This window comes from Centropristis striata, chromosome 21, assembly GCF_030273125.1.
Source record: "Centropristis striata isolate RG_2023a ecotype Rhode Island chromosome 21, C.striata_1.0, whole genome shotgun sequence".
Taxonomy (NCBI): Eukaryota; Metazoa; Chordata; class Actinopteri; order Perciformes; family Serranidae; genus Centropristis; species Centropristis striata.
Window position 1 is genome coordinate 6,971,144 of NC_081537.1, and position 14,424 is coordinate 6,985,567.

The 14,424-nt window shown below is 40.5% G+C and overlaps 1 protein-coding gene across 1 annotated transcript in view; it reads right to left on the minus strand.

Annotated features, from left to right (window-relative positions):
- Nucleotides 1-388: 388 nt before the first annotated feature.
- The window catches only part of LOC131959007 (myosin-16), a 40,579-nt gene continuing 26,543 nt past the window's right edge, over nucleotides 389-14,424 (minus strand). Inside the window, exons 8-22 of the mRNA XM_059324089.1 lie at nucleotides 13,043-13,288; nucleotides 12,834-12,951; nucleotides 11,457-11,604; nucleotides 11,148-11,324; nucleotides 10,050-10,182; nucleotides 9,753-9,969; nucleotides 8,992-9,128; nucleotides 8,706-8,809; nucleotides 6,938-7,130; nucleotides 6,657-6,860; nucleotides 5,529-5,654; nucleotides 5,283-5,453; nucleotides 3,879-4,079; nucleotides 3,134-3,280; nucleotides 389-2,033 (exon numbers count right to left, since the gene is read on the minus strand). Of these exons, the coding sequence (XP_059180072.1) occupies nucleotides 1,881-2,033; nucleotides 3,134-3,280; nucleotides 3,879-4,079; nucleotides 5,283-5,453; nucleotides 5,529-5,654; nucleotides 6,657-6,860; nucleotides 6,938-7,130; nucleotides 8,706-8,809; nucleotides 8,992-9,128; nucleotides 9,753-9,969; nucleotides 10,050-10,182; nucleotides 11,148-11,324; nucleotides 11,457-11,604; nucleotides 12,834-12,951; nucleotides 13,043-13,288 (2,475 nt within the window). The 3' untranslated portion in view covers nucleotides 389-1,880. The remainder of the gene's footprint in view (nucleotides 2,034-3,133; nucleotides 3,281-3,878; nucleotides 4,080-5,282; nucleotides 5,454-5,528; nucleotides 5,655-6,656; nucleotides 6,861-6,937; nucleotides 7,131-8,705; nucleotides 8,810-8,991; nucleotides 9,129-9,752; nucleotides 9,970-10,049; nucleotides 10,183-11,147; nucleotides 11,325-11,456; nucleotides 11,605-12,833; nucleotides 12,952-13,042; nucleotides 13,289-14,424) is intronic.

The window sequence follows — 14,424 nt, forward strand, 5'->3', positions numbered from 1 at the left end:
TATAATTTTATAAATTTTATTAAATATTTATTGTATATAAAGTGTTTTTATCTGGACGCATTATGGTAATGAATTTGTCAATCAAAAATATGTTTAAAAATATAGAAAATATTATTTTAGCACAAAACAATGAATTGTGCCTCATTATGGTTATATTGTTCATTCATATAAAAGTGAAATATATTTAGTTTAATAAAGTATGTCCTTATAATCTTCACAGACAGAACTTAGACTGGCTTCAGGAGAATCACCCAGCTGGCAAACATTGAACTATCTTACAGATGAGGTCAGCTAACATAATCATTAGCATTAGCTTCTCTGTGTTAACCAAATTGTTGTGTTTTAGTTAACTGCATGTTACGTGTTGTGAATGTACCACAGTACACCGTTTATAATTGGTCAATAGTTTATACTTTAGTTTAACACATATTCATTATTTTTGTGTCATTTACAAATGCAAATTAATGATTTGTTAATGATGTTCATTAGAAACTGGTTGTCCAACACAGTTACAGTACAGTTTTCCATATCGTTAGCCTCATAGCATATTTGCCTAAGTCATATTTGAACGTTTTTGGAAAACAAGAAAATACACAATTTTTAGGAAGCCCATTGGTGTTCTTAATTGATATTGTAACAGTAAGTTCAAATAGAAGTGTGAACAAGTTTGTATAAAAAATTAAACACATCGATTTCATAACAGATAAAAGTGACTTAGGCAGAATATGCCCTGACTAAGGCAATTTTTCTCTTACATATAAATAATGTAGTTTGGTTTGTATGTAGCCGCAAAAATGCCTAAATCAAAGAGATGACGAAGGCAGAAAGTGATGTTGGACTCTAACAAGTGTTCTGATAGGTTGAGAACATAGGCAACAAGGCAGAAAGATGCAGCAGTGGTAGGAGAGTGAAGTTAGGCAGATATCACAATTTGGCCAAAAAATGACTTAGGCAATTGACCTATGGCTAAGCCACACCCCCAAACGCGATGAGCCAATCACAGTGCGCATAGCTAACTCAATACACTCGGACATTCTCTGCTTCCACATCCATTGAAATGCATTGGAGTTAGTCCGTTTTCAATCATTTTTATGTGTTTTTTGTTGAGATTTTAAGTTTAAAATGGTCAAACGGTGTGCATGGGGTACATGCAACTCTCACACAAGGTATAGCCCAATAATATGGGAGCAGTACCCCGGTTCCCTATGGCAGTGATTCCCAACCGCTGTTCCGCGGCACACAAGTGTGCCGTAAGAAATCAATATCTATCGATATCAAATCCAGCGACTCCGTCTTAACGAGCGCTAACGAGGTCGGCCGGCTCGTTAACAAGAGCCTCTTGTTAACGAGCCGGCCGACCTGTTAGCGGCAGTTAGCTACAGTTAGCTCTGTAGCAGTACAGTGTGTATGTGCTGCTGCTGCAGGAGGTGTTCACTTAGCGATCTCTGTTTGTTTACACCAAGCACCAGTGTCAGTGGGGTGAAAAGACGAGTGAAAACCTCTAACCTGTTAATGAAGGCCCTTTTGGTTACTTTGAGATGATATTTCATTTTTCTGTCTCCAAAAGTGATTAATTGCCTCCTGTGAAATTTCTCTGACTGTCACAGCTGCCATAGCGCCCGTCACCGAATGTTGACAGTTTGTCCGAGTGAGTGGAGGGGGCGGGGCTTAGCCATAGGTCAATTATGCTATGAGGCTAACGATATTCAATCTGTTTTAAATAGAACACTATATGAAGTGGATATAAAAGTGAAGTGGATTAAAGCTGGAGTGTGTAATTTAAGCTGTGATCTTCAGTTTCAGCCTCTCACTTCTTAGATGGAGTGATGCATCGCCGGAGCGTGCTCTGTGCTGACTGTGATGATGTCACTGCTTGTTTTCTAATCCACCATGAGATTTTTGAGAGAGTTGATGTACGTCGGGATGAGGGAGCTGATCGTCTCACTGCCGTCGTCCAGGATCTTCTCCCCTCCGCCCTCTGAGCCCACAGAGCTGGGTGATCGATGCAGGCCGGGGTACGGAGTGCTGTAACCCTGGAGGAGCACAAAAACCCTCGGAGTCAATAATCAGACCACAGAACTCTGACAGAACCCTCTAGAGCAGGGGTCTCAAACTCAAATTACCTGGGGGCTGCTGGAGGCAGTATCAAAATGACCAAAAAAAGACAAAATGACTAAAATAAGACACAAAATGACCAAAAAAAAGACACAAAATGTCAAAAAAGACACAAAATGACAGAAAAAATTAAATTACTTAAAAAAGAAAAAAAATTACCAAAAAAAGACACAAAATGACCCAAAAAATACATGAGCTAGATACATCTAGTGCATGGGTCTCAAACTCGCGGCCTGCAGGCCAATTGTGGCCCTCGTGACGATATTTTGTGGCCCTCACCTTGATATGAAAGTTTACTGTGAGTTTTATATGAATGGCACTTTACCCTGTTGTGTGTGGAAGGTCCCTTTAATTACTTTTTTGTCAATTTTGTCTTTAATAATTTTGAGTCTTTTTTGCAAAAAAAAATTATGTTTTTTTTTGTAATTTTGTGTCTTTTTTAGTAATTTTGTGTCTTTTTAAAATAATTTTGTGTCTTTTTTTAAAATTTTGTGTGTCTTTTGGTCATTGTGTGTCTTTTTTTGTCATTTTGTGTCTTTTTTTGGTACTTTTGTGGGTTGTTTTTTTTAAGTAATTTAGTGTCTTTTTTATTAATTTTGTGTCTTTTTTGGGTCATTTTGTGTCTTTTTTGGGTCATTTTGTGTCTGTTTTTGAGGTAATTTTTTTTTTTTGTGGTCATTTTGTGTCTTTGTTTTTTTGGTCATCTTGATACTGCCTCCAGCGGCCCCCAGGTAAATTGAGTTTGAGACCCCTGCTCTAGAGTTTATCTTTAACTAACATCAGGCTTCAGCTGTCTATGTTAGACAAATCAGATTTTAACAATTATGAATCCCTCCAATATGCTTTGTGACCATTAAGCTGTGTATCCTAACATTTGTTAATTAGCTCTAACCATAAAGATCAGCTGAGGTTGGTGGGAATGTATTTGGTATTTGGTCTGGAACCGGGGACCTTTTGGTGTAAACCCAGCATAAGTCATCAGCTGATGATCTCCAGCAGTATGTTAGTAAGTACTTACAGAGGAGTATCCCTTTCCGAAGCTGCCTCTGTTCCTGGGCCTCATCTTGGAGAGTGCTGCTTCAGCAATATCCGCTCTCTCCTCAGCATTATCCAAATCATTAACGGTCTTCCTGTACTTTGCCAAGTTCATGTTAGCTTGTTCCTCCTGCAATGACAAACACACATGAATATCATCAGGTGACACTGTCTGTCCAACCTGGTCTCACAGAAATCCGTGAAATAGCCACGGATTTCGCTTAACTCAAAATCCGTGGAATAGCCACGGAATCGCTCAAATTTCCGTGAAACTGACACGGATTTCTCTACAATGCAAGCTAATGACAGTCATATCCCGTGGCTATTGGTTTGTTCCAAGTCACGTGACTTTCAAGGTCCCAGCGGTCAGAACAAAAAACATGGCGGACAGTTCTCTCATTTTTAGTGAAAAATCAATATTTTGACTTAGTTTCTGCATAAAAATGGATTTTGATCACATTTCTAGCGAGAAATATATGTTTTATTTTCTAAATCTTCACTCAGTGAATGTACATAATCACTTTGTATGTTGGAATAGCCACGGGATATGACTGTCATTAACTTGCATTGTAGCGAAATCCGTGTCAGTTTCACGGAAATTTGAGCGATTCCGTGGCTATTCCACAGATTTTGAGTTAAGCGAAATCCGTGGCTATTTCACGGATTTCTGTGAGACCATGTTGGTCTGTCAAATAGGTTTGATTCAGTAAGAGCATGCTGTGACGTACAGCCTCCTCCACTTGTCTCTTGTAGGCCTTCATCTTGTTCTGCAGCCTGTCCACCAGCTCCTGCATCCTCTGCTGGTTCTTCTGGTCCTCCTCCGACTGGAACAGAAGCTCCTTCAGCCGACGCTCATTCTTCCGCAGCGTCTTCACCGTCTCAGCGTGCCGCTTCTGCTCCGAGTCCAACTCCAGCTCCATCTCCTTCACCTGCACACAGACATGCAACAGTGACTATAATTAATAATAATATTGTGTGGAGGAGGGCTTGAGGTTCATGAGGATATTTCCTCTCCAAGTTGATGAAATCAGGGTTATTTTCTCCAATTTAAGAAAACTCCTCCAGAGACACAGAAGACATTAAACAGTCTGACTGGTACCCTGTGTGACAGTTACACTGATGTTTGTGTGTAACTGGCGGAATGCCTCTTCTCAAAAATACAAAAATGGAAATGTTATCATAACGGATAGAGATAATGACCAGAATCATTAACCCTTTGATGCACAACTTGGGTCTAAAGTGACCCAACAGAGTTTTATTTTCATCTTCAAATTATTCTCATCATTCAGAATTCCAGGTTTTCTCCAATTAGTTTGTTTTTGATCATCATACATCCTAATTTTTATGTTTTCCTTTATTAATTTGAATAAAATCCCTTTTTTGTCACCACCCTTCTAATGCACAACATGGGTCAAAAATGACCCATATCCATTTTTTTAGCTAAGTAGCTTGCTAAGCTAACTACCTAGCTAACTTCATGGCTAAGTATTCAGCTAAGTAGCTTGCTAAGCTAACTACTGAGCTAACTTCTTGGCTAAATAGTTAGCTTGGCAGGCTACTTAGCTAAGTAGTTAGCTATGTAATAATACAAAAACGTTTTCTCTTCATGAAGTATGATAAGCAAAATGGAAATAATGATCTGTTGTTATCAAAAACTAGATATTTAAAGAATACTTGGACCATTCAATCAAAAATAAGTTGATATCAAAAGTTAGAGCACACACAGCAGCATTAAATAACATGGGGAAGGAATGCGGGTCATTTTTGACCCATGTTGTGCATTAGAAGGGGTGTCAATATGTTGTGCATCAAAGGGTTAAATAAAACCCATTAGGTAATAAACCAGTTTTCCACACTAAACAAGGTGCCCACAGCTCATTTGTGACCTGGGGCCCCTGGTAGGTTAATATGCCCCCCCAATCTTCTGCCCAGTGTTGATTTAATATTGAGGATTAAATATTTTTTTGCAATACAAGTTTAGATTTTGGCCTTAAAGTAGGTGCTACAGGAAAGGTCTGATGGGTCAGACGGGTCGTCCTGTAGAAGCCCCGTAGATTCATACCAGGTTTCATAACAATCATGGATCAGTAGATGTCAGATGATCATCTCTGTACAGACATGTGACTCTGTACCTTTCCCTCCAACTTCTGGATGATCTTCTTGCCTCCTTTCAGAGCCATCTGCTCGGCCTCGTCCAGCCTGGTGCTCATGTCTTTGATCTGGGCCTCCAGTCCTTTCTTCACTCTCTCCAGGTGGAGGGTGTGCTCCTGCTCCAGACGCAGCTCCTCCCCCACTCGCGCCAACTGAAAGAAACCCACCATGTGTTAAATCTCTCCTGCTATAACATCTCAGTACCATTTGTCTTGTGTGAGACTTACCTCACAGCTGGCCTTCTTGGACCTGTCTATGGATCCTCTCAGCTCTCCTTGCAGCTCCTCATGCTCCTGCTGCAGAGTCTGGAGATCCACCTCCAGCTTCCTCCTCCCACTCAGAGCCAACTGGAACTGAACACACGAGAGAAAACAGTAACAAAGTCATCTAAGTCTGACTTTTAGCTCAATTTTTCCGAGCTCCAAGTACTGGATTAATGTTCCGTTACTTAGACTAATATACATTTCAGTGCACATAGAGTCCGGCTAATGGTGCGTTTAAGGTCTACACGAATGTCAGAATTTTCTATGTTGTTCCGAGCTCCAAGTACTGACTTTCAGTGTAAATTGAACACACCATAAGGCGTTACGGTAAGAATGTGTTAGACCTGCCTTCAAAATAAAAGCACATGGATGTGTTAGCAGAATCCACCACAGAATTTGAAAAAGACTGTCAAAATATGACGCCTTAAATAAAACATATAAGAACCCGTATTCTCCTTTACAATAATTAATTAAAATATGCAATGACTAAGATGGAATAGTGGCATTAGAGGCACCAAATTTAGGCTTTTAGGGCAAAAATGTTCTCCGGGGGAACATGCTCCCGGACCCCCCTACTTTGTTTAGGTCCCACATCATAGTCTCAGAAAATCCTGACAGACTAGAAATTGTCCAGCAGTATGTTCAGGGTAATGAAAGGAGGAGAGATGTTTTTGGGTCCTTCATTGAGTCAGCTTCAAGTCAGTAAATTTGTTTGGCTGCACTGGGAATTTCATGTACAAACTTCTTTTTATTTATGTAAATATGTTCATTTAAAAATGTTTGAATAATGCCTGTCTGTCTGAGTCTGTATGTTTTGTTTGTTATTCCTTTCTGATTGAAATGTCTGTTGTTTGTTGAATGGCTGTCTTGTTTTATTGTTTGAAAAGAAAAATCCAATAAAAATTATTAAAAAAAAAAAAAAAAAAATGTTTAAATAAAACATATTTTGGTTAAGGCATGGAGTGGAAAAATTATTATTGAGTTGACTTATTGAATTGAAATAATTTGCTGAAATAAATTGGTTTAAACATTCCATCTGTGCCCCTGGCTTCTGGAAAACCCCAAAGCAGAGACACATAACTAACTAATCACCTGGTTGTTGAGGTCGCTGTGCTTTTCGTTGGCCTCCATCAGCTCAGTCTCCAGCGCCTTGCGGGACCTCTCTGCGTTCTCCAGGGCTGCACAGGTTTCTTGCCCCTCATTGACCAATAGAGTGCAGCGTCGCTCCACAGCCGCCTGCTCCTCCCTGCACTCCTCGTGGCACCGAACCTCCTCCTCCAGCTGGGCCTGCAGCTCCTGGGACAGGGGACAGTGATTCTGTAAGTAATCTTTCTAAGAAAGCAGAATATTTAAAAAGTCTCTTATCCTCAGACCTTGATCTGTTGCTGCATCTTCTTGCTGTTCTTGCTGAACTCCGTGTTGTTCTTGGTGAACAGCTCCACCTGCAGCTCCAGCTCGTTGATGTCAGCCTCCAGTTTCTTTTTCAGCTTCAGCCCCTCCGCTTTGCCTTTCATCTCCACGTCCAGACTGGCCTGCAGGGACTCCAGCGCCCTCTGGTGGCTCTTTCTGACAGAGGAAGAGAGGGATAGATTGAAATCAGAGAAATAACCCCCCCAAAAAACTGTGCATGTTTTAGAAAAGTTTAAAGAGACAGGTCTTACCTCTAAAGATAACGAACTATGTTTGTTAAAAGAATAATGTGAGGACAGAAGGAAAACAATTACAGAGCATTAGTGCCATATGTCATAATAATAATAATAATAATAATAATAATAATAATAATAATAATAGTTTATTTATGGCCAGGCATTACACAAAAGTACATCCAGAAGTAAGAGAAGAAAGAAGAAAATAAGACAATGACATAAGTGGCAGTAAAACATGCACATGCTATAAAGAGCAGTAAACAGTTATATACTCAGTAGTTCAACATTTTGGGAAATGCACCTATTAGCTTTCTTGCTCAGACCATTCTCATTTACTGTATTCTGTTCTAAAGCAGGGGCGCAGATGGGATTTTTGAATGGGGGGGGACGAAGCTGTCAGCAAATGATTTTAACTCAAAAGTTATTTTTCCACTCCATGCCTTAACCAAAATATGTTTTATTTAAACTTTTTTAAATGAACTGTAGTTTAAACAACAACCAACATATTAACATAAATAAAAAGAAGTTTGTACATGAAATTCACAGTGCAGCCAAACAAATTTACTGACTTGACGCTGACTCAATGAAGGACCCAAAAACATCTCTCCTCCTTTCATTACCCTGAACATACATATTTCCTGTCTGTCCAGTCTGTCAAGCCTTTAGAACCAGTGTTTCCCACAGGATTTTCCGAGACTATGACGGGGGGACCCAAACAAAGTAGGGGGGTCCGGAGGCATGCTCCCCCAGAGAACATTTTTGCCCTAAAAGCCTAAATTTGGTGCCTCTCGCACATTCTAATGCCACTATTCCATCTTAATCATTGCATATTTTTTATGAATTATTGTAAAGGAGAATAAAGGTTCTGTTTTATTTAAGGCATCATATTTTGACAGTCTTCTTGTAAATTCTGTGGTGGACTCTGTTAACACATCCATGTGCTCTTATTTTGAAAGCTACACATGGTTGCTTATATTTTGAAGTCGGGTCTAACACGTTCTTACCGTAACGCCTTATGGTGTGTTTAATTTACACTGAAAGCCGGAACTTGAAAGTCAGAACTTGGAGCTTGTGCGTAGAAAATTCGGACTTTCACGTAGACCTTGAACGCACCATTAGCCGCCAAACAGAATAGTATTAGAGTGTTAACAACCTTCTCATCTAACTCCTGTCTTCCCCTTAAAAACATGGTTTCAAAGCAGTTGTAGGTAACCTCCTGCTAAGCTCATCTCCTGTGGAACCATCTTACAGTTTCAGTTTTTCCACATTTAAGAGTAAGCTTAAAACTTTTTAATACATAATCGGCCCTGATCTTTATACTGGTTGGTGCTATTTCAGGAGATCCAGTCATTTGTGTGATCTAAGCAGCTATGCAAAGACGTATATTTGAATTAAAGATATAACTGTATGTTGTCTGTGTGGTAATGGAGAGAGATATGGATAAAAGATGTCTGGGGAATGAGGAGAATGAAGGATTGCAGGGAGATGGAGGTACCTCGCTGCCTCCATCTCTTCCTCCTTCTCCTGAAGTCTGCGCTCCAGATCTCCTTTAGCCTGAGACAACTCCAGCTGCAGCCTCAGCACCTTGGTCTCCTCAGCCTGGAGGGAGGGGGGGGGGGGAGGAAGAAAAACCAGGGAGATTATTGTGGCAAGTTTTCAAAACGACATTAAATTAAATAAAACTTGGCATCAGATAAATTAAGATGAACATGTGCTACATACTGACACCACATAGGTTCCAAATCTCAAAGCTAACAGGCAGATTGACTGGAGCTATGTACCTCCAAAGCTGCCTCAGACTCTTCCAGTGAGGCCTGTAACTCTTCTTTCTCCATCTCAGTCTTTTTCTTCGCTTTCTGGAGCTCATGGACACTTTTACCTCCATCTGAGAGCTGGTCTGTAAGGTCCGTTATCTCCTCTGTGACACAAAGAAAAGACACAAACAAACTTTCCTATTCACCTGTTCCTTACCCCTTTGATGCACAACATGGGTCTAAAGTGACCCGACAGAGTTTTTATGTTCTATATCTTTGCAATAAATTATTTTCATCATTCAGTATTCCAGGTTTTCCTCAATTAGTTTGTTTTTGATCACCATACATCCTAATTTGATGTTTTCCTTTATTATTTTTTTTAATAAAATCACATTTTGTGTCACTACTCTTCTAATGCACAACATGGGTTAAAAATGACCCATATCCATTTTTTAGCTAAGTAGCATGCTAAGCTAACTACTTAGCTAACTTCTTGGCTAAGTATTTAGCTTACTTACTTTAGCTACTAGTAGCAAGCTTCTTAGCCAAGGAGTTAGCTATGTAATAATAAATAAAAGTTTTTTAATCAAAAACAAGATATTGAAAGAATACTTGGAATATTCAATCATAAAATAAGTTGATATCAAAAGATGCAAAAGAAGCACAGAAACACACAGCAGCGTAAATAACATGAGGAATGAATGAGGGTCATTTTTGACCCATGTTGTGCATCAAATGGTTTAAACTGCTAGAGGCAACATGCCCCCCCCCCACGTGCCCTCTCATACCTTGGTAGGCCTTGTTCTCCTTGCGTAGGGCCTCCAGTTGCTCCAGAGACTCTTCGTGGGCCGTCTTGAGTTTGAAGAGCTCGCTAGCATGTTGCCTGCTCTCCTTCTGGCAGCCTTCCACTTCAGCCACCAGCTCCTCACATTTGTGCCTCCAGTCTCCGAGCTGCTTCTCCAGGAAACGCTGGTTCTTATCCAGAGCCTGACCACAGCTGCTGGCCTGGGACAGGGAACAGACGCTTAACAGTAACAGTGGCACAGTGGCACTGCAACATGGATGCAACATGTCTCCTCTCTTACCTTCTCCAGGTCCATGCACAGTTCTTCCACCTCTCCCTGCAACCTCTGTTTGGTTTTCTCCAGTGAAGAACATTTGGCTTGAGTGGCTTCTACAGCCTCCTCAGACTCCTGCAGTCTGGCGGCCATTTTTTTCCTGTGACACAAACATCATTTAGACCACTGGGATACATTCAAAGCATTAAATGTGACAGATGACAGCCAGCATCAACCAGGTGGCAACCTCCAGGTCTAAGCAGGGAGGCAAACCAGGAAGTGCCTTAAACTGCATTCTACCGAAAATTCCAGCAGGGGGCGCTAAGTTTGGCTGCAGAAACATTTCTGTCCATTCATTTCAATGCAAAATGAGAAAACTTCTCACTTGATTTATTACTTCAGAATTTTTTTTAGGACAACACTATGGTCTCAATCGCTAGTCAAAAAATCTCCTTCAAGACAATTTGATGTTAATAGTTCAAATAAAGGCCCCATTTAGAAGAAAAAAGAAGATAAAGAATCATATGATTTGGGGCGGGGCTACCTTTGATTGACAGGTCACTAACAAGGTGAGCCGTCATCAGGAGAGAAGCAGAACAATGCGTATCCACGGCAACATGTCAATAAAGTTATATATAACGTTATATAGATATAAAAAAGGACGTTTAGCGGTTTGGTCTCATAACTTTGACCCTTTCACTGTATTTTCACTTAATGACAGTTTATTTGAACGTTTTGTTCAGTAAAAATGTCTTGTTCAGAGTTTGGTTGGACTAACAGACACACCAAGGAGTCGCTGCTCAGTTTTCTGAGGTAAGTAACGTACATTTTGTTTTTGTTTTTTTGCTAGCCAAAACTAACATCCCAGTTAATGCTCCAGTTAATGCTAACATGAATTAGCAGCAGCTTCTCTCAGTCAGGTTGAGGTGTAGAGAGGCTGTAGTCAGTGATCAGATCCCTCTCCTCCTCCACAGTCCAGATATGGTCTGCTCCCCGTATCGGAAACAAGATGGCAACGAATGTAACGCTGAACTCGATGCTTCCAACGGGCCACAAACCAACAGGTGACGTCACGGTGACTACTTAAATAATTTATATAGAGTCTGTAGCATCAACATGACTTACTTGGTGTCCTCCAGCTCGTCTGCATGCTGGATGCTGTCAGACTCGTGTTTGGTCCTCCACTGTGTCACCTCGCTGTTGAGTTTGGAGATGACACGCTGCAGCTCCTGTTTGCTCTCCTGCTCCTCCTCCAGCTGCTCCTTCAGCACCTCGCACTCCTGCCGTGCTGAGCTCAGACTGCTGCTGAACGCCTGCTTACACTGGCAACCACACCACAGAGACACATGGATACAGGACTTTGAGTATTCTTAAAAGGTATTCTCCCAGAAAATCTAAGTCCACACACACACACACACACACACACACACACACACACACACACACACACTGACCTTGACCTCCTCATCCATTTGTTTCTTCACTTCTTCCAGCTGGGATTGGAGCTGAGTCTTGGAGCGACTCAGCTGGCTGGCTCTGCTCTCTGCCTCCTCCATCTGTCGATTCACGTCTGCATTATCAGCTGACGGGACACACAAGGACACGGATTATCACACTGTTGCATACAGTCGGCGTTAAACATCGTTCTCATATCAGCTTCTGTAGCGATATAAATGAAACAAGCAAGCAATGTGAATTGTTTGTGTCCTGTTTTTGTTGTTATCTTTTTGGTTAAATCAGCAGATGTGGATTATGTCATGGACCTAGAGTATACAGTGTAACGTAACAAAGGACTAAATGGAGCGTCTGTAGCTTTTCATATCTGTGTCTTTGGAAAAAGTCATGTTGTTCTGTATAATATGTCTGTCCCTGATCTAATGGCTATAAGTATCATCTAAGATGGCCATGTTGGCACTTGTTTTATATATAGCAGAGACAGTTTAGAAGCTTCTGTCTAGTCTCTTTGAATATAACCTCCTGTCGTTGCCGTGCTTGTTCTTTACATCCTACAAATCTGGTAGTTCTGACTTCTCTGGTGTGCCCTCGAGTGAAAACCTCCAGTAACAATTGTGTACACTATAAAAAAAACCTGTTGTTTTTACAGTAAAAAAACAGCAGCTGTGGTTGCCAGACCTTTACCGTAATAAATACGCTAGAACTTTTTTTAAATATTACGTTAAAAAGATATTAGCACTGTTGATTTCACCTTTAAGATTGCCATTTTATTCATTTTTTTAACGGTATAAATAAAAGGTTTTCCATCAAAAGAAACGATGTTTTGCCATAAAATTGACAAGAAAATACTTGCAAAAAAAATGCTGCATAAATTAAAGATTTTACCATTAAATATTACAGTATATTTTTGTTAAAGACATGGTGTTTAGTATATTTAACAGTGAGAAAAAGTAGTTTTTACAAAAGATAAATGCAAAAATTACGTTGATTCTTGTATATATATTACAGTATATTTTTGTTACACACACGGTGCCAGTGTATTTTACAGTGGAGTTATGTATTAAACAGTCTCTTTCACTGTCATGGTTTAGCAGTTTTTCACTGTAAAATCTACAGGCATTTTTTACAGTGTACACGCAAATGCATGGTTAAACAACAAGCATACCTCTGGACTTGCATGTTCTTTTGAAGGTGTGGAGTTTTCAACATGCTTTTGCTTTTGCTAGCTTACAATCTTCTTCAGTAAGTGATTAGGGAACATTGCCAGGGCAACATTTTTGAATATTTGAGAATATTGAAAATGATGGTAAACCACTGGCTTAGACACTAAAGAGTGTGTGTGTGAAGGTGGTGTACCTGTGAGTCTGTTCCTGGCCACACTGAGCTCCGTCTGGGCCCTCTGCAGGTCGTCTCCTCTCCTGTTGGCATCCGACAGCTGCTCCTCCAGCTTCTTCATCTGGCTATCTGACAACATCTGCAGCAACACAAACATGTTGCATTCACAAGTTCAAGATGTTCAGCACTGTGACCGTGACAACCTCATAACACGTGAGTAACTCTCTGACCTTGGCCTTTTGCATGTTGTCCAGAGAAGCGGCCAGCTCGTCCACCTCCATCCTCAGGTTCTGCTTCTCTTTCTCCAGTTTGGCCCTGCTGCGCTGCAGAGCCTCACACTGCTCGCTCAGCTCCGCCATGGCATCACTGTGCCGTTTCCTCAGAGTCACAGCCAGAGCTTCTGACTGGATGGAGGTCTCCTCCAGGTCTCGCCTCAGACGCTGCAGTTCAGCCTCTCGCTTCTTGTTCACCTCCATCTGAAAATCACACACAGGTTATATGTCAACTTCTGTATTTAAGGTTGCACAGTGTGGTGGTGCCCAACTTGTATCATTTTAGTATTATATATTTCATCATCTTTTTCTTAAGGAAGCTCAAATCTCTGGACAATAAGATGCTGCAGATGTTTTATCAAGTGTATTGTTTTATGCTGCAGTCTGCTGGGGAGGTAGCATCAGACACAGAGATACAAGGCAGTTGGACAGACTAATCAAAAGTGGTTGGAGCAGATTGGACACACTGGAGGAGGTGGTGGAGACAGGCACTGTCAAGATGTTGGAGGCCATCTTGAAATACCCGGATCATCTGCTACACAAAACCTTTATGGACCAAAAAAACAGCAGTGGACGGCTCCTCTCTCTCTGTTGCAGGGCGGAGAGATACAAAAGATCCTTCTCTCCTACAGCAATCAGGCTGTCTCATTCTAACAGAGATTCTACCAGAATTTCCTCTCTGGGATAAATAAAGTAATTTTGAATTTGAATTGAATTTGAATTTTTTGAATGTATGGTAATGTTTCCTCAGTTTGAGCTACAAAGCCTAGTTCAAGTCATGGATCATTAAAAAAACACCTGTTTGGAACATTCTACAGGTAAACGGGTAATAGTAGGCTATCATGATTGGCTATGTAAGGAGCATCCCTACACTGCAAAAAAAGAAAAGTTGGGTGAACTCAAAATTTCAAGGCAACAAACTTCGCTAAAATTTTAAGTTGGACAATTATTTTATTTTTATTTTATAAATTAAGATTTTATTATTTATTTATTTTATCTATTTTTATTTTAAGTTTTGTTTTTGAGTTTGCTCAACTCTGAATTTCTCTGGCACGATTGTAACGGGGCTATGAAATGTCAGCTAATGTTGTGACCACAATTTTGAGTTAGCATTGATACGCTAATGGCTACTCTTGTAGCTGTAACAAGCAGCGCCGTTAGCATCAGTTAGCCGCTAGCATCAGTTAGCCGCTAGCTTTCGCTAATGACAGAATTTCACAACAAAGAAATAAGAGTTAGCAGAACTATTGTCCCTTGTTGTGAACCCCAACTTAAAGATATAAGTAACAACAACTCACAAACTTGTTTGTGAGCATACAACTGGCTTCCTTTGTTGTGCT